Source organism: Ursus maritimus, unplaced genomic scaffold (assembly GCF_017311325.1).
Source record: "Ursus maritimus isolate PB19 unplaced genomic scaffold, ASM1731132v1 scaffold_33, whole genome shotgun sequence".
Taxonomy (NCBI): domain Eukaryota; kingdom Metazoa; phylum Chordata; class Mammalia; order Carnivora; family Ursidae; genus Ursus; species Ursus maritimus.
Genome location: NW_024425897.1, coordinates 9,219,965 through 9,244,805, shown reverse-complemented (window position 1 = coordinate 9,244,805; position 24,841 = coordinate 9,219,965). Strand labels below are relative to the sequence as shown.

The following is a 24,841-nucleotide window of genomic DNA, read 5'->3' as shown; positions in this document are numbered from 1 at the left end:
CACAGTGGTAGTTCTCTTTTGGTGGGAGTTCCTTTTCCAAAACTTAATTTCTGGTGATTTAACGTGGTAGACAGTCTCCAAAGGAGGCTCTAATAATCTTGCCCCTACCCATACATGTGGGTTGCCACCTACTTTAAGAGTTGGCATCAACTTCCTTTGCCCTTGAATCTGGGCTGGTCTTGTGACTTGCTTTGATCGGTAGAATGTGGTGGACTTCTGAGTTCACGCCTTAAGAGGACTGGCAGCTTCTGCTTCCTCTCTCTTGGAAGCCAGCCAGCCACCATGTGAGTGGCCTGAGTACACTGTTGGAAAGAGTGGTTACCCAGGTAGAGGCCTGAAGCCTCTTGCATATCCTAGCCCCAGCAGAGCCCCCAGGGGAATGCAGCCACCTGACTGAGCCCGGATGAGAGCAGTAGAAGAACCACCGAGCTGAAACTCGGCCAACCCACACAATCAGGAGAAATGATAAGCTGTTGTTGCCTTAGGCCACAAAGGTTTGGGGTGGCTTGTCATACAGCAACAGACAACTGAAACACCTTACTCGAAAAAAGGTCAGTCCAAGTTCAGGAGGAATGATACAGCTGTGTCTCTGGGAAGAAGAGCTTAGTTTGTTGACTTGAACTTTGTTTTTCAGGGACACCACAAATATCCCAGGCAAGGAACCACAGAGTCATCTCTGACTCTTCCTGCTGTTTCATCCCTTATATATTCTACTTGTCATCAAGTTCTATCTTCTTCTTAAATGTATCGTGGATCTAACCCTTCCTGTCTTATCTCACTGCTGCCATCACAGCTCAGACCCTGATCTGGATTTAGAAATCTGCACCCATCCTCTCCTCCTCAGACTTCCTTCTTCAGATCCATCCTGTAAGTGGACCCTGGGCTCCTCTTCCTAAACTAGGGCTTTCAGTGTGTCAGTCCTCATCTAGCCAACTCTGGCTTTCGAGGTTTCGAGGCCTCACCTGGTCCCTCCCTGTCCACTCCTCTACTTGGGCAATGTGGTCCCCAGCCCACATGCACAACAACCCCAGGTCCTTCTTCCAAGTCCCTGTCAGGCTGTTCCCTGACCTGGTATACCCTGATCCATCCAGTCCCATCTGCCTTTCTCTGTAACGATGCCTCCAACCTCCACAGCCTTACCGAGAGCCCTTTCATCTGCAAAAACTCACAGCGCTCCACCTCCTAATTCAATCCTATTTATGCAACTGGTGGGCTGATTTCCAATTTCCTCTCATGTTTATAACTCAGATTCCTAATTACATCATAAGATTGACAGCAGGGACTCTTATGTTTATGTAGATTCCTTACGGGCAAGCGCTAGTGTAAAGGTGTTCAGTAAAATCATCCTTGTTGATCTGAATGATTTTCTGTTTTTAAGTTATTAGTATGACTTGCCAACTGTGCTTTAGAACATTTTGGAAATACAGTAAATATCTGTCATTGAGGAAAATGGCCATTTGGTTCAGAAAGTCTTTTTTTCCCTCATGGAAAATTAAATAATATCTACTGCCAAAAACAAAGAACAATCAAGTATCCGCCAGATCTGAGACCATAAAACCGTACTGTGAGAACGAATGCAGGGCCTCTTGTGTTCCCTGACGGCAGTGCCACACCAGGCCCCAGGGGAGCGCCCGGCTCAGCAGCTCAGGCACGCTACCGAGCCCTGTGGCTAGTCAGATAAAAAAGGAATGGACAGAAATAGCAGACAGGTTAGGAATAATCTATTTAGGAATTGCATGGCGGGAACATCCCAACAGGAGTCCATTCCCTGCGGAAAGCACAGGTCACTATAACACCTGCTAGAACTTCCATGCCCACCACGTGCTGGGCCCTGGACTTAGGGTTGTGTGTACTTTACCCATTGGATCTTCAAAAGAACCCTAGAAGGCACAAATGAGGAGACCAAGGCTCAGAGGAGTCATTTTGCCGAAAGCCACTAAACGATTAAGATTCAAATCTAAGGTTAAGGTTTGAAGGAGTAAGATTTAAGGATTAGGAATCAAACCTATTCAAACGATTAAGATTCAAATGATTAAGATTCAAACTCTGATGTCCACATTCTTTCCACTAATTCGTGTTGTCTTTCTTACTGGAAGAGACATGATATCATATCATCAGCAGTATTTCATGAGCACTATTATGGCCTCCTCTGTGCTAGGTGTTGTGGGAAATTGTTACAATATATGGCTTGGGGGGAGGGGAAGTTCCCCTAGATTCCATCGGCACCCTCCACAAATAAACAGACCACCCATGTAAAAAGAGAGCACCTGCTTGGCAAATGCAGCTTCAAGAGGAGTCCCCCTTTCCACCTTAAGTCTCTTCTTCACAGAAATTCCAGACCTGCTCCTGTCTTTGAACAGCTTAGTCTGGTTGGGAAAATAAAACTACTCACATAGAGCAAGAATGAACAGTGTGAAGCAGGATTCCAACATATGCTAATTTAATGCTAATCTAAAAGGACTGGATGCAACAAAAACATTAAGTAATTGCAATGGCCAGAGAGAAGAGGTGCAGAAAACGAGCCTATAAAACTTATATGATTAATGTTCGTTTCAATATTGCTTTGGCTATCAGCTAAAGTTTCGGGTTTCGTTTTAGCTGTGCAGTGTGAATGATGCACCCAGATGTGTCTTTTTTGAGGTGAACTTCAGCCCAGACAATGAAGACTTGGTGTTGGGAGAGACCCCCCCAGGCCTGGACAAGGCTGCTGAGGCAGCGTTTCACGCCAAGGGTCCAAGTCCAGGGAGCCCCTTCCCAGCTGAGAACAGCTGGGCTGGGAACACCCGCAGAGACGGCCCAACATCCTACAGAGCAGTTCTGCTGTGCAGCGAATGCTTCCTGGATACCATTGCAGCCTGCTGTCCTCCTGGGGCTTGGGATTTCCCAAACTCAAAGAAGACAAGAAAATGACTTAGAGCTAACAGCTTGAACTGCAGACCCTCTGTCGCCACTGACTTAATCCTTTGGTTTCCACAATGTCAAAAAGGCACTCTTAATAATTCGGCATACTATCAGAATTCAAACTCTAATTCCCAAACAATCCACCAAGAAAATTCTCAAGAATGACCTCAACAGTAGCCTGGATCCGTCCCAGGGCCCCCGTTTTCAAGGAAATAAAGGAAATGGGGCTGTTCTCAAGAACTGGAAGGAAAGGGCACCAGTCTTGCCATGAGGAGCCCTAGATTCAAATCCGATTTGGCTCAGGGTATAATCCTCATCAGATCACCTCACTACTCTAGCCTCATTGTCTCATCTAAACAATGGTGGGTGGGGAGAGGACACACCACACACTTCACAGCCCTGCTGGAAAGGTTAAATGAGGTAACATGAATATAAGTGTTTTAAACGTAGTCAGTAACAACTGAAATGAAAGCTAAAATGTACTAAACATCAGGATTGACGTTAAAATGCAAAAAGTGCTAACAGAAACAAAACATTTTCTGTAATTGAGAGACTGCCTTGACCACCACTGCCAAAGTGCCGTTGGCTTTTTACTCAAGCTCTGAACATAGCTTTAGAAACTCTTATTAGGGGTCACGATTGGAAGCATATTTGTAAGGAAAACAAATCTGTTTTAACAAGGCCAGGGTGTCATTTAATTAAAAGGAACTTGAGCCAGTGAAGTCACCAAAGGCCCCATTTTGCAGAGGTGCCATGGCTGGCATCCCCTAGGACTCTTCTGTGTGAATGATGCAATCTCTGGAGAACTTCTCAGGGATTAAGAGGGAGAAACCACCCCAAATCCCTAACACAGAAGCTTGAGAAGCTATGGAGGAACATCTTCTGACACTCAGCACTCTTCAGCCTCATCATCATCTTCCCAGGTCAATTCCAAGCTCCATACCCAGACCACAAGACTGTTGTCCATTATCTGGCCCCTCCTAATTCTTCTCAGACCTCATCTCTTACTCTTCCTTCTTAAATTTCTGTCTCAGCCACCCTGATTTTGCCTGGGAATTCAGCAGTGTGTGCGTGCATGCACACTGTTCCTTCTATACCACTGCCCTCCCTACTCTACCCAACCCTAACATCTAGAACCCGACTCCTCCAAGTGTGCTCTTACAACTCTGCATCCCAGGGACTAGTAAGAACTGCAGAGTCTCTAGTCTGCCCCAGACCTACTGAATCAGAATCTGCATTTTAATAAGATCCCCATGATTATATTACTACTACATTTTCATAAGGAAACTTAAAGTTGGAGAAGCCCTGTGGCCAAGATCCCACCTCTTCCAGAAGCCCTCTTTGATAACCAGTAGCCCTTACCTCCCACCATGCCAGGGCAAACGCCCCTCCTTCAGTGCTCCCAACCTTTTGCTCATCTCATTTATTACCGAGTATCTCCCATACGCTTATCTGTCTATGTGTCTGTCTTTGGTTCTAGACTAGGGGCTCCCCACAGGCTGCAGACCACACCATCCTTGTGTCCCCTGCGCTGTACAAGGTATGGCATATGATTGGAGTTTAAAAAATGTCATTTGTCACAGTTAGTAATAAACTCCTTGTGATTTTCAACTTTAATAACCAACTTTAAATAACTTCTATAACTAGCTTTAACTTTAATAATTAATTTAAATAAATTTTAATAACTCTAAATAATTAGTAGTTTATAAAGTTTAATAACTAAAACTTTAATCACTAAGTTTACTTATTTTTATTTATTAATATTTTTAGAGAGGGAGGGGGCAAGGGGCAGAGGGAGAGGGGGAGAGAGAATTCCAAGCAGGCTCCACACCCAGCACAAAGCCTGACACGAGGCTCAATCTCATGACCCTGAGATCATGACCTGAGCCGAAATCAAGAGTCAGACACTTAAGTGATTGAACCATCCAGGTGCCCCTAATCACTAACTTTAATAACTAACTCAGACACCTGTGAGCTATGTGCAAATTATCATAATTTAGGTTAATTAGGTTAATCATGTTATACATCTGAACCCAGATACTTTGAATGTTGTATTTATATGTTTATTTTTGAAATATTTAAAATACTATAAAATTTTAAGATATCATAGAATTTATTTTTATTTTTTTTTTTAAGATTTTATTTATTTATTTGACAGAGATAGAGACAGCAAGCGAGAGAGGGAACACAAGCAGGGGGAGTGGGAGAGGACGAAGCAGGCTCATAGTGGAGGAGCCTGACGTGGGGCTCGATCCCATAACGCCGGGATCACGCCCTGAGCCGAAGGCAGACGCTTAACCGCTGTGCCACCCAGGCGCCCCAGAATTTATTTTTTATAACAGAAACTTTCAAACGTATACAAAAGCAGGAAGGAATAATGAGCCTACTGTCATGCAGCATCAACAAATATCCACTTTTTTTTTTTTTTGAACCATTTTAGATTCATCTAGTTCTCTCATCTGACCCATTCACTCTTCGGGAGACTAGGTCATTTTAAAATAAATCCCAGACATACTATCATTTCAACCATGAATATTTCAGTATGTATCTATAATTTCAAATCACTTAAAAAATTATTTGTATATATATCTCCACCATGCCATTATTGTACCTAATAAACTTAACAGTGATTGCTTAATATAATCTAGTAGTCTGTGTTCAAACTTCCTATTTCAAAGATGAATTTGTATAGTTGAGTTTGTTGAAATCAGGTGAATGTTCCATAGCAAACAAAAAGTAGCTCTTAGCAACGAGAAAGTAAATTTCTCAAGCCTGTGGTTTCAGGCCCACGTCGGCTATGTGAAGGAAATTATATTTGCCTTTAAATGCCATTTGCAAGTTCCCCTCCACCTCACAAGTAGATTACTTAACTTTTACAAAACTGTACCCAACTTTTATAAAGAATCTAGGTAAAACAGAACAAATCAAAGCCATAGTGAGGTCCATTCAAGCACACCCTTTGAAAGCAATGAAATAAATGGAAATTAGAATGGAGAGGATGATTATTTAGCAAGAAAGAGATATGCAAAGCACAGATATTAAGCCAATGGTTCCCCCCTCAATAGCCAAACCAACAGGACTCATCCTTGATGACTCTGAAATTTGCTTTTAATGATCTGTATTTCTACTGTCCACAACAGGAACTTGAGGTTTCTGAGAAACATACTGGCCCATGTGGTTTGAACAGCAAATCCAATTACCTCAGAGTTGTTCTCCTTTTAACAGTTAAGTCCTGATCCATGCTCCACAGGTCAAGAGCACAGTTCAAGTTTCTCTTTGCCCCCCGTTTGAATCATACTTCATCGCTGCCTCCCTGCTTGTCTTAGCTCTGTCCAAAACATGCCGATGGGCAGAGATTCCGGTCTCCACACAATGGCCCGCCATTCAACCGCTTTCTGCTTTGTCCCTAAACATCCACTCCCCCGGCTCCTGCTGGGTCTGTTATATTCAGATATGAACTTTCCAGGAATCTGATCATGTCACAGGCCTTTTCCTGTATGACAAGTTCAACGCTAATCATGAATAGTAGGCTTCACACAGAGGGTTAGTATTATTCATGAAAATTATGACTCCACATCCAGAAATAGGGCAAAACTGGCCTAAAATAGGCTGGCTGTATCTCCGTCGAGTCCACCAGGCAATTAGCAAGGCCTCTTGCTTCAAAGAGCGCAGGAGTTTTTCTCAACTATGTTAATCAGACACACTAGGGGCACAATGTTCTGCCAGACTCTCAAGGTCTGAGGCTCAGCTAGGTGGGGAGCCCTGGTGCCCACAGGGGGAACCGAAGGGTTTTCCAAAGAACCAAAGCCGGACACTGTTCCCTCCCCCACACCGCCCAAACCAGGTACTCCGCAGCTCTCATTCCCAACCTCTGTATGTCTCCCTGCCCAGACATTTCAGGGCCAACTTTAGAAGCTTTGAGAAGGCTACCAAAAGGCCATAAGAAAAGGAAATGATACTTAACTGTCCTTTTTTGGAACAGTGAGGCACATCCTGCAAATATTAGGAATTAGAGGGGTACTAGATGGGCTGTCCCATTTTTCGGTGATTCTCTCTTCTGGAACTCAGTTTCAGTGACCACATGAGTCAGCTCCCATTGGCCCAAATTATATTTTATAAATGCAAGTTGAGGATTATCTTTCCAAATAAAAGCAGCCAGACTGAAATCCCCTCTTCGCCCTTCCTGAGAGAATGACATAGGCTAGTACTAAAAGACTATCTTTGTGTAGAACAAATGGACCGAGGAAAATCTGCTTTCCTCTCCCCCTGCCCCTTTCTTCTTTACATAACTAGAGCCAAATGAGATGTTTTTCATTTTAAAAATTTGATTAAGCAGACTGAGCAAAAGCCCATTCTGCTGGTCTTTACTGTTCTCTCAATCTGGGGACTGAATCAAGGCATACTCGGGTTGGAAGGAGAGTGACACGAGGGCCTCACGCCAGGCAGTGGTGCCATTCGGAAGTCCAACTTTTGGAAGGTGAGTGGTGGGCCTGCAGCACCTCTTCCCCACGAGGCAGCAGAATTGAGCCTGCTGGGGTGGGTGTGAGTGAGAGGTCCCAGGTCTCCCTCAAAACTCCGTATCACTCTACATACACAGCTTCCTGGCCTGGGGAGTGAGGAAGGTGGCTGGGCAAGGACTGAGGGGAAATAATATGGGAAAAAAACAACCCACATAGAATTATGATGAATGAGCTATCCTTTGCCTCAGCTCTAGTAACTGAGAAAACCTGCTCCCTTGGCATAATTGAAAAGATATTACGGGGCGCCTGGGTGGCTCAGTCGGTTGTGTCTGACTCTTGATTTTGGCTCAGGTCATGGTCTCAGGGTGGTTAGATCAAGCCCTGCATTGGGCTCCATTGGGCGTGGAGCCTGCTTAAGATTCTCTCCCTTTTCCTCTGCCCTTCCAACCTCTCTCTCTCAAAAAAGAAAGAGAAAAAGATCCTACGAACACTACATTAGTAAACTCCTTCTAGTACCATTCTAGTTTGGGTTTCTGTACTTTCAACCTTCCTACAGTATTTTCTACCTTGTTTTCAAGTGTCTTCCTAAGGGTCCCTGCCACATCGCATATTCCCTGAGGGTCAGGGTATCCTTCTGCCTTTGTTCCTCGCATATAATAAACACTGAATATAGAAATGAATGAAGGAAACAGCTAGAAAACAGGCCTTGGAGTAAAAGGCTGAAGAAACTGGGTTTTGTCGGTAGTAGAGAGGGATGAGGTATGAGTTATCACACAGAACAATAGAATATCTTTATGCTGATATGAGGAAAAGGACTACCACATTGGCTTTGGAAGGGATCACTCACGTGTTTCCCGAATACCATTTTTCAGGGGTGACGGCACATCAAAAGCAAAGAATAAGCAACGTCCCAGTTCAGTTCTACTGTCTATAGAAGGATTCATCATTCACTGTAGACACTGCTCTCCTAAACGGGTGAGGTAGTTTTGTTTCCCTGGCCTGCTACTGAGCATGAACGAATCAGCATGAGGAAATTAGGTAGAAGCAGATATCCTGGGTGGGCTAATCCATCAAGGGTAGGGGGTCCCGAGGGAACCAGGCACTCTACTTCTGAAAAGCCTCAACAAGAGAAGGGAAAATCCTCAGCGCAGGATGGCTTCTCCTTTCACCTGCTTCATGAAATCCACCTGCCTGAACAACCTGCCCTCTGGCAGTGGCCTTCCACTCTGTACCCTGGGTGCTCAGTGTCCTGAAACCTTCAGCTGGCGCATGAGAGCCTTACTCTGGCAAGCAGGAATCTCGCAGTACTTCCAGTAGACACCGTCCTCATGCTCTGCCACGTAGCACCAGGGGCTCACGTCTCCATCTGGGTTTCTGTCGGGGAAAGGACACACAAGTAACACTTCTGTCGTGTTAAGTCAACTGGTTCATTGCTTTTCAGGTTTACCGAAAACGCGTCAGCTTCTGTGTTATTTCTAATAATTGGTATGTATCTCCGGGCTGCCTCTTATGAAGAGAAAAATGCGGGGCACCTGGCTGGCTCAGTCTGAAGAGCATGTGGCTCTGGACCTCGGGGTCGTGAGTTCAAGCCCCACGATGGGTGCAGAGATTATTTTAAAAAAAGAGGAAGAGAAAAATGGTAACACTACGAGAACAAACTCACACACTCTGACGTATACTTCAGAGTTTGGGGGCGGGGGCTATGTGTGGGGAGCAAAGGTGATATAATTTTACAAAGATTCATGACAGTGTAACCAGGACAACTGACCACAGAACAAATCATGCCAAGCAGCACTGGTACCTTAAGTGTGCACGCAGTGACGCCCATGGCTGAGAGCACAGGTGTTCTCAATACTGTGGATAAGAACATGAACGGGCCCAGGGGCGCCTGGGTGGCTCAGCAAGTTAAGCGTCTGACTTGAGCTCAGGTCGTGATCCTCGTTTGGAGCCTTGGTGGGCTCCCTGCTCAGTGGGGAGTCTGCTTCTCCCTCTCCCTCTACCCCTCCCCCTGCTTGTGTTCTCGCTCTCTCTCATATAAATTAAAAAAAAAAAATCTTTACATAAAAAAACAAAAGAATGCGAATGGACACACATGGTCAGGATGGCAATTTGGCAATTAGAGCCAAAGGCCCAAAGCATACGCAAAACCCCTTTACCAGGCAATTTCTTGTTAGTACTTTATTTTAGTCAATCTCCACTTATAAAGATGTTTACCGTAGCATTTTTATAATACAAAAAAGCTAGAAACGACACTTAAGGATTGGTTAAATAAACACATTATATCCATATAAGGGAATGCTGAGCGGCTAGTAAAAATGCAGTGTAGATACACATTTATTAATATAAAAAGATATCCACATGTCGTTAGGTTTTTTTTTTTTAAAGTAGTTCGAAAACACGATGGGTGACACAATTCCATCATTTGAAAAGATGTATTCAGAAAAGAATACACACCAAACCCCTTGAAAGTATCTCTGGAGAATGGGACTATCAGTAAATACAATTTTTTTTTCTTTTCTGATTCTCTTTATTTTCCTATTTCTTCTACAATGAACACTGATAGTGTAATTTTTAAACAATAAAAAAAAATTCACATAATACAGATTCCACTGACAAGCTTTCACCAGCATCAGACTAGTTGGCACGGGTTTGACCGAAATGGGTCCTATTCCTCCCTCAAAATACTAACTTCGCAGAAAATTCTGAAGAAAGCTAAGCCAAAGACTTTCAGTCAGAACATGCAATCCTGTGATCCTGGTACCAACTTCTAATGCAGCAGTAATATTTTTTAAAGGTTTATTTCGCATTTCTAAAATGCCCTTGAAGGTCTTTTCAACTCAAGGGTGCCATGACAATAAGGGCCATCCTGCTGAAACAGACCCCAAAATGAAAAGGGTTACCACACACACAGAAAAGCCTTGCCTCCAAGCTCCCTTTCTTTCGACTCGGAACACTGGAAACCTGACACTCCGGTTAGTCCGGAAATGGGCATAAAGACCCTGCCGCGGGAGCTCTGGAGCCACCCCTATCAGGCCTGGGACGGATAAGCCTATTGTGCGGCCCAGAAGATAAGCCGCCCTGAAGCACAAAGGGTCCTTTCATTTTTTGTGCCCAAAGGCAGGTGCCAGCGCCAACTCCGCTCTTCCCTGTGCCTCTGCCTTCCCCTCTAATCCAGATCCGTCGAGCCTGGAGAAGTGCATTCCCATCACTCGCCATCTCGCAGACAACTCCACTGCGATGGGTCTGGCACAAGACAAACATGGTGTCGGGTGTCAGCTGAGAAATCAAAGGAGAACTTGTACAAAGCCCTTCTTTAAACAGTATTTCACTGTCATCTTCCTCCCTCTATTCAGTGTCCAGCTTTGATGTAGTATTTGGTAAAGACTTTAGAAAACAACTGCTTATTATCGATGTCAAAACCATTCTGAAAAGCATCACAATAGCTTAATAAAGAATAAGAGAATTCGTTGTGGATTTTGTTGCAGTGCTAAAACAAAAGGCCTGGACTAGCTGATGTGATGATAATCAGCCTTTCGGCCTCCCTTTTTTCTGAAGTAGAAAGTGGTAGTTCAGGTCTGGTACATTCCATCAAGTCAAAGGAGAGGCTGCCTCTGGCCACGGCTGAAGAGGAAGGTGGTGCCCCCGGCTCTCACAATGGAGAGCCGTGTGCATTTCTGGGAGCCTGTGTAGGGCTGCGTGTTAATCTGTGAGAGAAGACTTTCTTTTTCATATAAATTAAACCTCTTTGGAAATTTAAAATTTACCTTAAAGTCAGACTTAAACCCAGGAGCTCTTTCTGAGAAGCCGTCCTTATAGAAAGCAACAGAATAATAGCATAAACAAGCAGCCCACTATCAAGAGACACTTTGGAACTGGAATATAAGTAACTATGTAAAAATAAAAAAAAAAACCCTCCAAACACTGGCTTCTCTTCCTAAATAATCTTCCCAACCCAAACCAACTCTCTTTCTATGAGTAGCAAAAGAGAAGGAAATAAACCAGAAATGGAGCGGGGTTAATTTCTTTAATTATGCAAAAAAGATTTTAATGAATATGTATAACTCTGAAAATAAAATGTGAAGGAATGACTTAACGAGCATGTGTAACTTTAACAATAAAATGCAACAAATAGCAAAATGTGAAGTAACACAAATTATTACCTCTGGGAAATGGAGTTTGCTGAGGATTTTAGGGGAAAAGATGTCAAATGACGGATGTTATTCAAGCAATATTTATCTACAGTTTTTGAGAATTTTTTTTGGAAAAGCTTTTTAACATATGTATAATAACAACTAAAAAATACTGCAACAGCAGCTGTGGGGGAACAGCAAGTTGGAAGAAATTAGAGCAGAGGTGAAGGAAAGAGCTGCAGGCACAGGGATAACCTAGACAACAGGCCTGGGACTTCAAGACATCCACAAGGGTCCTGGAGTGTTAGTAAAGGTACACAGGGAGAGCAGAAGTAAACAGTGTGGCCCATGCAATGCAGGTATGAATATGCTGGCTCAGCAGGGTTGACAGTGCCACGGTTGAGATTCCAACATACTGGTAGAACCAGGGACACAGCATGTGACTCCAAGTATAGCTCAGTGAGCATTTCTCCCTGTCCTGATGGCTCAAGAGGCTGCCTTTGCATCTGTCCTAATAATAACTAAATTTGACACAGTGCTGAACCATGAGTCACATTATCAGGATCTTGAGTAAAAATAGCTTAAATGTAGCTATAACCAAAAGTGCTTAGAATCTTTCTTTGCTCTTGTCCCTATAGACCAGTGATTCTTAACTTGTTTTGGATCACTGATAACTTTGAGAATCTGATCGAAGTCATCGATCATCTCTATGAAAAATCTCAAGTACACAGGTGAAACACCTTGGATCTCAGGTCAAGAGCCCCTGTAGGAGTCAGGCAGGAGGTTAAGACCAAAGAAACACTTCAGTCTACGGAAAGGAAGGAATCAGCACATACCTGATGGTTACAGCTGCTCCCAGAGCAAGGCTATCCTGGGCTGGCTGGAGGTAGGATAATGCAGGACAGCTTCCTTTGCTCAGAAGCAGAGGGAGGTTTGGGCCACAGATGGTGCTCTGCTTGACCACCACATTCACAGGAGCTTAAAAAGATTTGCTATCTCTGTATTGTCCACTGGTGGTAGGGCCAACTAAGAAAGCCCTTCCCAAGAGACATGTAAGTTATCAGACAGGAAAGCAGAGCTCTGGAAACTTGTATCAAAGCAACCGGAGTTGAAAAGAGTGGTAGATTGTGCATGTGTGTGTGTGTGCGAATGCACATACAAGCAAGGTGTGGGAGGAAGTTTTAAAAATAGTAACAAGAAAGGCCTTCTGGGTTGGCCAAAAGGAGACAAAGAGGCTTTCCGTAGTTGTGAGCAAGGCTGGAAGGAACTGGAAAAGAAGGCCGAAGACTTTTTTTTTTTTTTAAAGCATTGTGTGGCCCCATCTTACCTGCAATAGTTATGCTCGCCTAGGCCCCCCTCCCCGTTGGGGTATTTCAGAGTGTTGTATGGATGCTGGAAAGTCTCGTTCCAGAACAGGCATGGCTTCCCGCCTTGTAGTGCCGTCCAGTTCTGCGTTCCCCTATAATCTGCACCATTGGCTGTGAAACATTCTAGGAGAAAGAAAAGACAGAGCAAACTAATTTTCTGGCAACATCCATAGTCTCCTCCCTCTCTGGTTGATGTTTTATTTGTTTTGTTTGGACCCAGCTGGAAATGGATAGTGTCTTGCTAGATCCTGGACACCGCGAAGTTAACATTGCTAGGGCTGAGTAAATCTGAAATGCAGTCCCCTTCAAATGCTAGGCTAGTCTTGGCACTAGCTTGTCTACAGACACTTTACAGATACTTTTCCCCTAAAGTACACAGATCCCAACTTGGATATAAACAGGGAGCTGAAATGTATTGAAGCCCATGAAGTGAACCAGGAAACCCCCAAATCTGGGAACAGTTGGTAACAGCCATCACAAGGAATTCTGGGTGCTTGGAGGGGGTCACTGGTCTCGTCAGTGTCTCTGTGTGGTAACTAGAACCAGGTCACCAGCTGTAAGTGAGCTCTCCCCTACAGTCTGAAAGGCTGCACTGACACTTGGATTTAATAAGACCATCGGATACAGCAACGCTTTGGAATCCCAATCACACAAGTCTGGGAATGACTCACATTCCCTGGTAATGAGGAACAGTCCTCTCCATGCTGTTTGAGATAGAGATGCAACGGAACAGACAGTCAACAGGAGGGAACCGGGGCCAAGTTGGCATTTTCTCTCACCTCTTTCTGAAATTCCTCCCTACAAGGCACACTGAACATCATCTCCATTTAATAAAATGACAAAACCCTTGCAGGTGCAACAATGTGCTTCTAAAATCTGCTTCTCAGACTCGGCGGGGGGTGGGGTGGGGTGGGAACTGAGGCTGATAGGATTTCCCCCCACATATTGCATGCATTAAATCCACAGAGGTTCATGAGAAAGGCACAGTACAAAGTGCAATTTTTAAAAATTAGCTTAGTTGAAACTGACAGAGAGAAGTACTTCAAACACTTCTTAAAGATGTATCACTAGGAACCTGACGATCCGGGGGAGTGACACCGACATTCTCAGCTTGCTTTCTCTCCTGCCCCTGGCATGCCCTGGCCTCTAACTTCCGGTGGGAAGCACTCGGTGCTGTCTCCTGTGCAGGGCACGCGCCTGCTCCAGCCCAAGCATGGGAACAACATGAGCGCATCCACATTCTAGGAGATACTTCCACAGACCATCTCTCTTCCTGTACCTCCTTCCTCCCACTATCTGGGCCTTTTTTGGTCTGGAATAGCAAAATAACCCGGAATTCCAGGCTGTAGAGAACATCATAGCAATTTATCATGTTTGGTGTGACATTCATAATGTTCACAGTCAGTGAGACTCATCAGGTACCAAAAGAGCCAAACACCCTGCCTAGAGTGTGCATAAACACAAAAGTTCAAAGGTAATTCAATGAGGCAGCTCAGTGTAGCATAAGATACACTGAATCGAGAGGCTAAGCTCTGGTTTCTTGTCCTGGACCTGCTGCTGGTCAGCTGTGCGACCTTGGACGAATCACCGTCATCCATGGCCCCACTAATGCTCACGTTGTGCGTCACCGCGTGCCAAGCTCTGCTCTAAATGCTTTACAAATACCAACTCCCCACTGACCCGGTGAGGAGGTCCCTCAATATCCCATTTTACAGATGGGGCAACCAGGGCACTCAACCACCCCCTACCATCCTTGCTTTCCCCATCCTCTCCCTCACCATACTTCCCACTCATCAGCAAGTCCTGTTGACTTTCTTAAAATATATACCCTGAAACTGCCCTCTGCTCTCCATCTCGGGAGTCACCACTTTAGTCCTGTTCACCATCAGAGGCCAGTACAGCCTTGTTCAGGACCCACAGCTTCCACTTCTGTGCTCCTGCAATCCATTTTCTCCACGGTGCTCAAAGTTCCCAGGAACCTGTGAGCACTGGGAACGAAACCCAAACGCTTCATCCTTGCCTGCAAAGCCCCAGGCCTTTCCTCTCACCACACCCTGAGCTCTTCTAGTCCCCCGCCATGCTCCTGCCACGCTGGTCTGCTTCTAATTCCGTAAACACATCATGCTATTTCCTGCCCAAAATGTTCTTCCCCTAATACCTCACAGTGCAGACTAAATGTTACCTCTTCAGAAAACCCATCCCCACCATCTCTACTCCTAGTTTTCTGCCTTTTGTCTGTTTGCCTCACAGCATTTATCATCACTAGAAATATATTATCTGCTGGACAGGGAGAGAGAGACTGTGTGTTTGTGTGTGTGTACCAAACCCTATCCCAGCTCCAGGGTTAGAGTGGGACCTAGAAACCTGTATTTCTAAAAATCTGCCTAGGTGCTTCTGTTAAGTGATTTGGCTTGGGAACCAGTAGACTAGATGATTCTAACAGTATCAAGCCAATCTTTTGCCGATTGCTAGAATTTTAATTGCGATATGCTAATACATCTTTTTCTCCTACCACAAGTGGTTGAGGAGTGGCCCAGGAGCCAGAAATGCCAGCCAACCAATGGAAAGCGTTAGCCATAGACAGCAATTTTCAGGACAGTGGGGTCAGTGTTCCCAGAGGCTCAGATGACTTGATTTGTAACACAAAAGAACGTGGTGGCCATCCACACCTGTCAGTCCTCCTGAATGGGGATGAGGTGGCAAAGTGCAGGCTTGTTTGCTTCAGTCTGTTTCTCCTAGACCCAAATCCTATTCTCAGTTGCATTAGGGAAACTGAGGCAGCGTACCACATTTAATGATTATTTTTTTAATGGATTTGCCCAGTGCATATCAATTGTGGAAAAAAACCAAGAAAAACAAACTTGAACATTGTGGAGTAAAGTGACGTGCGCATCTTGATTTCATCAGAATACCAGAGCGGGTAACGAGGACCCCTCCTTCCTTATTGTTTACTGCTATAAAACTGACATAAGCTTTGGCTAGATAAACAAGAAATGGCTTAAACCAATAAAAAATCAAATACCACATGGCCAGCTGTATACTTAGGCATTCAGGGAAAGGGAACGAGCAAAGGTGATATAGATCTCATGTCGAGGATATCATTAATTAATCCATTCAACAACCATTTATTCAGTACATACTATGTGTCTGGCACTGTTCACAGCACTGGGGCTACACTGGTGAACGCTCTGCAGTCACGGAACTTACATGGTAACAGGGGAGACACGCTCCTAACAAACCAATTAAATTCACGTCAGGTAGCGAGGGATGCTCTAGGGAAAAAGAGAGTAAGGGGATGGAGACTCAATGACAGGGGTTCTTTTTTAGGAAGAGTGGGCCAGAAAAGGCCGGAGAGGAGGAGGCACTTGAGCAATATGGTCAAAGGGAGGAAACAAAACCATGTGAACCACATGGGAAGAGTGGTACTGGCAATGGGCACAGCAAATAGAAGACCCCAGTGTGCTTGGCAGGTTTGGGGAACTAGAAGGCAGCTCCTCTAACCGGGATTAGGGTGAGTGGGTGGGAAGTGAAGAGGAGGGGGGAGGAGAGAGGAAAGGCCAGGACACACAAGGTCTAGAGTGTTATATAAATCAGATTTTGGCTTTTGTTCTCAGTGTGAGGGGAAGCCAGTGGAGGGTTCTGAGTAGAGGAATGACATGATCTGACTTATCTTTTAAAACAACTGTCTAGCTGCTGGGTGGAGGAAGAACTTGGAAGAGGCAGGAACTCAGCAGGGAGATCAGTCAGGTGGTTACTGCAGAAAGACGGGCTAGAAAGGGTGGCCTGGACCAGGCTGGCGGCCGAAAGATGGTAAGAAGTAGCTGAATTCTGGATGTGCTTTGAAGGGAGAGCCAAAAATATTTGCTGAGAGGAAAAGGAGTTGAGTATAACCCCAAGAACATGGGCCTGAGCGGAGACACCATTTACTACAATGGGGAGGACACAAGAGGGGCAAAGTACCTGGGGTGGAACCCAGGGTTTGGCTGTGGATTGGTTAAGTCTGAGACACCTTTCAGAACACTGGGTGGAGATATACAGGAGGCAGATGGCTTGATGAGCCTGGAGCTGAGGAAAGAGGCCGAGCGAGGCTGGAGCTAGAAATGTGGCAGTAACAGCACGGATGCGTGGAAAGAACGGGATTACTTTGGGTGGAGAGAGAAGACATCTGGGGCAGAGTCCGGGGGCCCTGCAACATTTCAGGCATGGAAAGAGGAGAGCCTGGCACTGATGAGTGAGAAAGTGTGCCCTGGGAGGTGGGAGAAAAGCTAAGCAAGTGTGTGTGTCTCGGATGTCAAGGGAGAAGGTGTCCTGAGCAGGGAGGAATAATAAACTGTGAACACCAAGGAAACTTCATTTCCTCATTTTCTCTGGCCAGATCCCAATTACCTCACAGAATTCATCTGTTTGACCCTATCTCTCCATCGGAAAACTCCAAATGTTTTGTTGTGGGGATTGAATGAAAACTGCCCTTACGTTAAACATAAGCCTGACAGAAATTTACTAATACAGCAGAAAATTTCCTCGATGAGGCTGACATTAAAGCACGCAGAGCACTAATTCAGCCCTTCTAAGTTGGTAATTCCTCATCTTTTCTCCCAGCACCAAAATCCTCCAAAGTATCGCATATGACATTTATTTTTAAAATTGGAGATGCTAATTTCATTGAAATTCCCTTGCGGTAAGTGGAATCACATTAGGGTAATCAAATCCCTGTTTGAGAATCTTGAGCAAATGGTTTTGTGCCAGCCAACTATGTTCTGTAGGACCTGCTACCCTGTGAAGGCCTGGAGGTCATTTCCGTGGTAGTAAGGTCTGTAGGCAAAGACTCCGTGTTCGGGTGAAAGCTCAATACTTCTTCACTACTAATAAAAGCTAGCTGGAGCTTTCTCTCATAAAGCTATTATTGTTTGTTATGCTTAGAATTTCGAAGCGTTGGGTATAAAGAAAAGACCTGATGCCATATATATTCTAAACTTTGATATTTATACCTAAAACCCATAGGATCTCATATATTCACATGCTATGTGTAAAAGGATTCGAAGATTTCAATAATTTAAAGGCATAAGCTGTAGAAGACCTAAAAATAGTTCCAAAAAATATTTTCCACATTACAATTCTCAAAGTCAGTCTACCTCTTGGAGAATCGCTTGAAAAATAGGGACCTGCTCCCCAGACAAATACCAAATACACAACATGTACAATTTCAGAAGCCCTCGTGGAACCCCTTAAGCCTTTCTATGTAGCCCCAAGATCCATTAAGTCTAAGGACTCCCTAAATAAGTGATATCTACAGAATACACAGACACACACACACATAGAAATTTAGGATTGAATATTTAATTTCGGGTTATGAAATAGTTTAAATCGAATACTGTTCTGCACAAAAAGCTTCTAGCAGCAATGTGGTAGAGTAAGAAAAGTGTAGCTAGGGGCTGGACCCAGACTTGGCCTTGGTTTACAAGATACAGGCACTCAGCTAACCTCTTTGAGCCTCAGTTTCCTCTAAAAGGGGGATTAGGTTAACTACAGCTCAGGGCAACTGGAAGAATTGGAGGATGTGCAAGTAAAATGCCTAGCACACAGCAGGTGCCCAATAAATTACTACTATGTAATTATAAAGTTTTTAAATAATCAAATGTATTGTAAATTTGAGACCATCATGATCATATATTTCATTCTGGTCCATAAAAATAGTTATCTGTACAAGGCAATATATCCAGTTATAATTCTGATTTTTTTTTAAGATTTTATTTATTTGTCAGAGAGAGAGAGAGAACGGCAGGCAGCAGCAGACTCCATGCTGAGCACAGAGCATGATGTGGGATTTGATCCCAGGACCCTGGTATCATGACCTCAGCCGAAGGCAGGCGCTTAGCCAACTGAGCTACCCAGGCATCCCTATAATTCTGTTTAAAGTTATCAGGCTACCAGGATAGAAAATATATGTGGTGTGAGCCTTGTGCTGAATCCAAGCATTCAATGAATAAGAGGTAAGGGGGAAAAAAAGGTATAATGGAGCAAATTGATTTTTCTTAAAATTTCAATTTTAAGTGTGATGAAACACATCTTTGTTTATATGTTCTAATGAATCATATAATCCAATATCTGTACTTGGGGCGCCTGGTTGGCTCAGTCGGTTGAGCGTCCGTCTCCTGGTTTTGGCTCATGTCATGATCTCAGGGTCATGAGATCGAGCCCCCTGTTGGGCTCCATGCTCAGCAGGGAGTCTGCTGAAGATTCTCTCTCTCTCTGCCCCTCCCCCTGCTCACACATACAAGCACTCACTCTCAAAATAAATAAATAAATCTTTAAAAAGAATATTTGTACTTATTATAAGTGAGGAAAATGCCAAGTTAAAAGAATCCCAGGCAGTTTAACCCTGCCAGCTTGTACATGCACAGCATTTTTAAAGTTCATGTTTAAAACTATGATAAGATGTTCTCTTAAAATAATTAAAACTTAACATATATGAGACAGTGGTAGGAAAGCAGCAGTTAATAGAAAAGACATGCTGTTCCTTGACCAGATTTAATAAAGTTGAAGAATATGTTCTCCATGAGGCTCTGTAACTAGGTAATTCCTAAAATTTTCTCATTCTGAGTCTAGAATATTCCTAGTTTTCTGGTGGAATTACTAGCTGGATCTTTATCCAGGATGATTGTCAGAGTCACTGTTTTTTTGTTTTTTTTTTTAAGATTTTATTTATTCACTTGGCAGAGATAGACAGCCAGCGAGAGAGGGAACACAAGCAGGGGGAGTGGGAGAGGAAGAAGCAGGCTCCCAGCGGAGGACCCTGATGTGGGACTCGATCCCAGAATGCCGGGATCACGCCCTGAGCCGAAGGCAGACGCTTAACCGCTGTGCCACCCAGGCGCCCCTCAGAGTCACTGTTTTTAATCCATCAAAGTTAAATGCCCTGTAGAGGGCCACTCAGCATTTCTAGTGATTCTATGTTGGATTAATTCAGCTGGTTTTGACCCAGTTTGGAATCAACATGAATCAATAAACACTAAATTCAATTACGGCACCTTAAAATAAGACAGCAGAAAACATTTTCCAATGGGAATATCTTCTGTTCCTTTAAAGATGTCTCTAAAATTTGGTAAGTGGGTAGAATTATAGAAATACAAGGCTTAGGTGGAAAAAGCTCCTTTTACTATTTAGAGGGCAACACAATAGTGTTGTCAAATGTCTGCTCAACATACCTACTACCCTGCTGGGTTTCTGGTACAGACTGGTGTCCAGTGGGCACTTGTGGGTACATCTTCAAAGCTCATGCTCCTGGGAAAAACTACCTTCTGCACACAGACACTCAAAAGCACTACAGGAATGCTTCTTTCAGTTATGTGGAGCCCTGAAGTAAAGAGTAAAGAGACACATGACTGTGGGAAGGCAGGGGTTCCAAATGTTTTCCTACCCTGACACGGCTGAGGTAAGAGCAGTGATTCCCACGATCATTTAGACTTAGGTTATCAGATCTAGACTAGGGAGAGGATAATTGGGGAAGGGGTTCCTCCGTGTACACAGTACGTATAGGAAATCACTGGAATAAAGAGGAAAGGACACCAGATAACTAGCTGACACTGTGTGGTCTGAGCAAATCACCTGGACACTTAGGGCCTGTTTCTTCACCTGTGAAACAATGGGGTTTGAGACACATGGTCTCAACATCCCTTCACTCTAAACTCAAATTTCAAGAGTCTATCATGATGGAACTGAAGTTCAAAAGTCTATGTGACTAGAGAGAGTACTGATGGCGCAAATTCTCTTCCAAGCTTAACCTTCTCTAATTTGGGGGCACCCGGCTAGCTCAGTTGGTAGAGCACGTGACTCCTGATCTTGCGGTTGTGAGTTCAAGCCCCACGATGGGTGTAGAGATTACTTAAAAATAAAAGCTTATAAAAATACAATAAAATAAAATTCTCTAATTCTACATGTTTCTCTAATGGAAGTGACAATTCTACGGTAAAAGAAGAAAATAACTCACCTCCCATGTGGGCCCTGAATCCATCAAAGAGGTACTTAAAAGCACTCTTTTTGCTTAGAAGAAACCACATCTTCAACAAATAAATTACAAAGAAAAAAGAAAAAGAGGGGAATCCTACAGGTTAATAGAGACTCTTGTCACATCACCTAAATGTACATTGCTTAGATCCCAAGTTAAACTGTAAAACGACTAACGAGACAACCAGGAGAATTTGAACAGTGATTACTGACTGGATATTTGATAATATTAAGGAATTATTGTTAGTTTTTCTAAGTGTGATGATGGTAATAGTACTAGGTTTTTGAAAAGAGTTCTTATCATTTAGAGAGAGATACTGAAACACTTGGAGATGAGATGAATATCTGAGATCTGTTACAAAATAATCCAGTTGGGGAGATGAAGCAGGTCAAATGAAATAATATTGGCCATCGTTGATAATCATGGAAGCTGGGAGATGGATACATGGGACTTCCTTATATTCTTCTACTTTTGCATGTATTCTAAATTTTCCATAATAAAAATTTGTTAGAGGATACCTTGAAAACATGTTGTTTTGTAATTAATTTACCTTTTTTTCTTTTCAAAAACTATAAACAAACTAGTGGGGGAATGGGATAGGCTGGTGATGGGTAGTAAGGAGGGCACGTATTGCATGGTGCACTGGGTGTTGTACGCAGGTAATGAATCATGGAACTTTACATCAAAAACCAGGGATGTACTGTATGGTGACTAACATAATATAATACAAAATTATTAAAAAATTAATAAAACAAAAGTTGGCTTAATGCACATTTAAAAAAACTATAAACAAACTCAATCAGCTGTAAATTCAGTCATCTAAATTCAAGAAAGACATGCACATATCACGTTCTTGGGCTATGTATTAACAGTTGAAATGACAATAGAATAAGCTGTACTTCAGCCCAAAAGAAATAAAAAAGAATCATTCTAATTTTTTTTAAAGTTATCAGTTTGTTCATTAAAAAATCTTTTAGGTCTTTCTTTTTATTCTAGGAAACAGTGTCCTTTTTTTTTTTTTTTTAAGATTTTATTTATTTATTTGTCCTAGAGACAGCCAGCGAGAGAGGGAACACAAGCAGGGGGAGTGGGAGAGGGAGAAGCAGGCTCCCAGCGGAGGAGCCCGACGTGGGGCTCGATCCCATAATGCCGGGATCACGCCCAGAGCCGAAGGCAGGTGCTTAACGACTGCGCCACCCAGGCGCCCCAGGAAACAGTGTCCTTAAAAACAGTAATGGAAGAAAAGGTTATGCCTCTGGAAGTTATTTTAACTAAAGAATTTATACTTTTGGAAGGGGGCTTGACGTCTTGTATTTGACTCTCGAGTTTATTCATCTCTATTAAGAGATGAAATATTTAATTACTTAAAAGACTATTCCAAGAAAAAAACCTACTGTGAGCATAAGACCAGAGGTTTAAGTTCAGAAGACCCATGAAAACACTTCAGAGAGGACTCCTTATTATTTGTTATATAAAAATTTGAAAAACAACCCAGAATGCAGTGCTGCCTGGGTCCCAACCACTCTTTTCCTGTCTGGCTCTCATCTTGAATATGCTCCACTCCTACACAGGCAGGACCCACTGGAAAATATGCCATGGTTGCCACTGTGAAGGACGTGAGTTCCTGCCAGGAACAGTCCCCATGAATACGCAGTAGTGCCTGAGGAATTTAAATCAAGGATGCAGTAGTGCGTTAGGATATTAAAAAACATATCATCATCAAATCGAAGACCAAGAGATAGCTTCTGAGAAAGAATCTGGCTCCATAACATACATAGGGAGATGAGGCCAAGCTTCAGTGAAAGAACGGACACACTCTGACAGAGGTCGCCAGCTCAGAAGAACTTCAGTTTCGTGAATTAACCACGGATTTTACTGCCAGTGCCACCAGAACATAGTCTATCACGCTTTGGTGATGGCACCTGTCTTGATATACTGTATGAAGACAAATGGATCTACTTCGACCTTGAAATGAAATTTCACACTACACATAGTTTTCACATAAGGGAACAGGAAGCTTAAGATGTTTTAAAGCTCAGGGGCGCCTGGGTGGCACAGTCCTTAAGCGTCTGCCTTCGGCTCAGGGCGTGATCCCGGCGTTCCGGGATTGAGTCCCACATCGGGCTCCTCAGCTGGGAGCCTGCTTCTTCCTCTCCCACTCCCCTGCTGTGTTCCTTCTCTCGCTGGCTGTCTCTCTGTCACATAAATAAATAAAATCTTTAAAAAAAAAAAAGATGTTTTAAAGCTCAAAATCCAGTTCTCTGATGGCAATAACTTAGTGCCTTATAAATCAACTCTAAAGGAAACAAACACAGGACAAAAAGATGGAGCACTATTTGAGAGGTCAGTGTCTAGGACGGATAGCACTCTACTCCTATAGAAACTGGCGGCTCTAAAACAAGTCCCGCGGTACACGCTGCCACAGCCTGGTCAGACTTGGTCACCTTGAACTAGAACTGCTCGAGAAGCACCTGGCCCTGCTGCCAGGAGCCCGTGAGTTTCTTGAGCACCTCACTCATCTTCGTATCTGCGGCAAGTACAGGCCACTCGGAATGTGACTGGCAAACGTTAACTGAATGAGGGAAGCAGGTGTACGGGGGAGCTGGGGTAAAAATGCATTCCGACATATTCAGAGTGCCCTGGTTTCCTCACCAACTCATGTCTCCAGGCTAGCAATCATGACTTACCTAGCAATGTGACCTATGAGAATCTGAGAAGTTCCAGGAAAGCAGGTAAATCAAGTACTTGGAAATCAAATACTTGCTATTTAAACGAGAGGAATCTGCTATTCAAAGGAGATCTACGGTGAAGCCATTTGTAACTGGGAATAATCAACCCCCTTTGTAATGAAAATATACATTTTTTATTCTGCGTGTGCTTTAAGCAGTAGACACCTGGCACAAATCCACACTTTGCCTCACCGTCTCTTGACCAACACTATTTCACACTGTCTGAAGCTCTCGATCAGTATAAAAGGAGATAAAACAGACTGATATAATCTAGCTTCTGGACAAGTTTCATCAGTATTGCCTGTGCCCTATTGTTAATTTCAGATAGCAAGAAAGTTCCCATATAATGGAGTCCTGGAGGGCAGCCAACACTCCATGGGAGCCAGGCGGTGGGCTATTTAGCTTCCCTTGGTTGATATGGGATGGCCAAATAATACAAGAATTCTTGAGTTGGGAGCTGACTAGCAGGTCAACAGCATATCCCTAGAGCACATCTTTAAAGTAAAACCTAAAGCAACAAAGTTGTAGTCTTTTATGAACTGGCACAGGGAGAAGTCCTAGTCGGAGATGCTGTGCATACAGCAGGCATGTGATAGGCACTTGTTAGTTGGTCCCAAGATAAAAACATGATTCAAGGGACGAGTTTCAGAAGTTCTGGCCAGGGAGACAGTTTTGGGTGGAAGGAAAGACTCAGTGTAGCACTAACTTACAAACAAAAACAAGCAGAAGCTGTCATGTCTAGCCAGCCGGAGCAATAAGGGTGGATGGTGACCAACAGATTGATTTCATAGTCAAAGGTATAAAGTTTCACAGATCTAGAGTTGGGCTGCCAGATTTAGCAAATGAAAATATAGGATGTCAGTTAAACAAATCCTTTTTTAAGGTAAGTATTCCTAAATACTACATGAGACAGACTTACACACACAAAAACTATGCATTATCTGACATTTGAATTTAAGCGAATGGCCGATATTTAATCTGGCAGTCTTACTCCATAGAGAGTAGAAACACGCTGAATCTCAAATGTCCTTATTCCACTTAGGTTTCCAAAACACTGTCCACAGAAATGCTTGAGAACTCAGACATGGATAATGAAGAATCTACTTTCTTAAGAGTGAAAGGAGATGTTGATCAGAGATGCCTTCTCCTAGGTCACAGTGAAAGGAAGGACAAAAGAATAATACAATTAGGATGGGGTTTCTCAACCTTAGCAATATCCACATTTGGAGCCAAACAGTTCATTGGCCGG

The 24,841-nt window shown here is 43.6% G+C and overlaps 1 protein-coding gene and 1 long non-coding RNA gene across 4 annotated transcripts in view; both read right to left on the bottom strand.

Annotated features, from left to right (window-relative positions):
* Positions 1-24,841, bottom strand: part of KREMEN1 (kringle containing transmembrane protein 1) — a 62,511-nt gene that overhangs the window by 30,252 nt on the left and 7,418 nt on the right. For all 3 annotated transcript variants that reach the window (XM_040619682.1, XM_040619683.1, XM_040619684.1), the window contains exons 2-3: positions 12,819-12,981; positions 8,644-8,735 (exon numbers count right to left, since the gene is read on the bottom strand). In XM_040619682.1, coding sequence (XP_040475616.1) covers positions 8,644-8,735; positions 12,819-12,981 — 255 coding nt within the window. The remainder of the gene's footprint in view (positions 1-8,643; positions 8,736-12,818; positions 12,982-24,841) is intronic.
* On the bottom strand, positions 9,517-12,809 carry LOC121099944. The gene is made up of 2 exons (XR_005831671.1): positions 12,328-12,809; positions 9,517-10,604 (listed from the first exon to the last, which is right to left on the bottom strand). It is a non-coding gene; the product is annotated as an uncharacterized LOC121099944 (long non-coding RNA).